The sequence below is a fragment of the Priapulus caudatus genome, unplaced genomic scaffold, assembly GCF_000485595.1.
Source record: "Priapulus caudatus unplaced genomic scaffold, Priapulus_caudatus-5.0.1 Scaffold997, whole genome shotgun sequence".
Classification (NCBI taxonomy): domain Eukaryota; kingdom Metazoa; phylum Priapulida; class Priapulimorpha; order Priapulimorphida; family Priapulidae; genus Priapulus; species Priapulus caudatus.
The window spans coordinates 295-3,031 of NW_014578058.1; the positions used below are offsets into that span (position 1 = coordinate 295).

At 48.6% G+C, this 2,737-nt stretch overlaps 1 protein-coding gene across 1 annotated transcript in view; it reads right to left on the reverse strand.

Annotated features, from left to right (window-relative positions):
• Window positions 1-2,589: 2,589 nt before the first annotated feature.
• LOC106814884 (cilia- and flagella-associated protein 47-like) overlaps window positions 2,590-2,737 on the reverse strand; it is a 22,320-nt gene continuing 22,172 nt past the window's right edge. Inside the window, exon 22 of the mRNA XM_014819258.1 lies at window positions 2,590-2,735. Within this exon, the coding sequence (XP_014674744.1) occupies window positions 2,590-2,735 (146 nt within the window). The remainder of the gene's footprint in view (window positions 2,736-2,737) is intronic.

Sequence of the window (2,737 nt, forward strand, 5' to 3'; positions counted from 1 at the left end):
GAAGAGAAGAGAGAGGAGAGAGCACAGAGACGACAATAAGGAGCTAAGTGTTTATTTATTAAATGATCTAGACATAATGATATTGTTATCATCGTTCTCGGTCACCGCGTGCTTGCAATTGTGTTTACTCAGACATAAGCTGCTTCGGCTCGACGAGATTGAATGAAAAAAACACATAATGCGAATGGAACCAATCAGTGCAATAATAGTCATAGCACCACAAACATACACACAGAACATGTAGACCCGGCCCCAGCGACCAAGGCCATGGTCGTTATGTATCAGCTACCTCAAATGTCTAGCCCTCTAACTGCAGCCTGTGAAACGAGGAATTCTTTCTTTTCCTGGATACGACCAAGGCAAGAAAACATGATACAACTGTAATACTTCGCTGTCATGTACTACATGTCTACACTCTACAGTCTACAGTCAGCTGTCATTATGACGAGTATATAACTTTAAATGTTACATTCGTTTCCCCCCTCGGCACGCAATTTCATCACAACGAATATTAGAAACGTTTTCAAACAAAAACGACCGCCTGGAAGAACTGCGGCACTCCGCGAAATACCGCGATCCGACGAAAGAATACTCATCCGCTCGTAGATAGTGCGCACAATTCGCTCTACAATAATTACTTTAACGGCAATATATATGATAATGACTTGTGAGTCACAAACGCTGTGCGACCATCGATTGTCCGCATAAAACAACGCCACCTCGGCTGGAATCTGAGTTTGTCGGTAGCGTCTTGTGCTTGCAAAGGCGACTGGCTCCCTTATCCCAAGCTCGGGGCATTGTCTCCTTCCCATCGGCCGCCCTAAACGCAAAACACACACACACACACACCATCTATCTACACTGTATACGCCATATTTCTCGCGTACAGATATTTTCGCGAATTCAGACTTGACGGACAATTTCGCGAGTGGTTAATTTCGTGGCCTGTGAATTATTGAATTATTCGGTATTATTCGGTTTGAATTATTCGCGTGTTGCGATTTTCGCGGTCGGGGACGCGCTCGCGTAATTCGCGAAAATTAAACCACCGCGGAATATACAGCGTATACAGTAACTCATTCATCTACACACAAGTAATAAATAAAGGATAACTGAAGTTGATCGAAAACACATCGACGCGCTCAGGTTCACGTGGACGAAGCGTACCTGACACGCCATCCGGTAGCTGTCCTGGTTCCCAGCGAGGAATGAGTAACAAGTGAGCAGGCAGTTGTCGGACGTGGCCGTCACAGGTAAAGTGAAGCTGAAACCATGCCAAACACGTCACCGATGATGATGATGATGATGATGATGATATCGGCAGCACGAGCGAGACTGCTGCTACATCGGGAGAACGACATTCCGTAGATACGCGCATTCTCACTCCCGCATTTGTTTCGCAAATTCCCACAAAAATCTCGGAGTACATTCATTTAACTGACGATCTATACCTATACATTTTATACCTTATTTACAATTAATTTGATTTGCTTATTATTTATTAGTGGTTAATTCAGAGGGAGCCAGACTTATTCTCCCCGAGGAGAGAATAAGGAACTAAGAGAAGAGAAGAGAATTCAGAGGGAGCCCCACCTGTTGCCGAAAGAATCGTTGAAGGTCAGCTCCGTGGCGAAGGACACCGGTGTCGGAGCACTGAAGGTCACCGTGCAGCGAATCACCTGACAGGTGGCACCACCAGCATCGGCAGCGCCCTCTATGCGCGGCTCGTCTGGGAATTTCACGTTGAGAACGGAGAGGAGGCCTCCGTCCTCTCCCTCGATCGCTGGCACGTCCACGTCGATACTGGAGGAGCTAGCACAGTGAGGGAGAACGCGAGACGTAAGTGTAGAGCAAGTGATACTGAAGCTGAGAGGGTCTATGTCCCCCAGGGTACTGCCGGAACGTACCCTGGGTACGGTCCGGTATACCGGAACGTACCCTGGTAACTATCTAATATGCCGGACCGTACCTCGCCTACTCCACTAACGAGTCTAGGGAGTCGCCTATGCCTATACCCTAACCCTAACCCTAACCCTAACCCACAAATCAGATACGTTCACACCAGCGGTAGCGTTCCAAAGTATAGCGCGGACCGTACCCGGGTAATCATCCCGGCAGTACCCTGGGCGACATAGACGTACACTACCCCTGAGCGATACTGACAGGACGCGAGATGTGGATCACGGATCACACGCGGACAATGCGGGGCAATGCGGACATGCGTGAAGTGGAGACACTGGAGTAACTCTTTCCAATGTGAATCTACTGCACTACATCAACTGTGGGCTTTCAAGAAGCTTTTGACAAGGCTTACTCGTACAACAGCGACTGATGCCATTCAGTACAAAGTTACACGACTACTACACTTATAGTAACACACTGCCTACGAGCTTGGAATTGACATAAAGTTGTAAATTTTGTTTAGTTTGTTTCAAATTTAAAGTTGTAAGGGAAGAGGGAATGTGGGATTCAAATACACAGAAAGGAGGGAGAACGATAGGGAACGGAGGAGAACTCATGCAGCCAGACCAAAACGCAACGACATCAGCGTTAGTTAAGATGGCGGCAGTCATGCAGGCAGAGCGCCCCCTACCGGTCATATCCCGTGGCGACGAGCTGCACCTCAGCGGTGACGCTAGCGTTGAGTGGCGTAGGCGTGAGCACGAGCGAGCGCGGAGAGAACGCGACGCGGGGCCCGTCCGAGCGGAAATTCCCGCCGAACCTGACGTGCAGTACT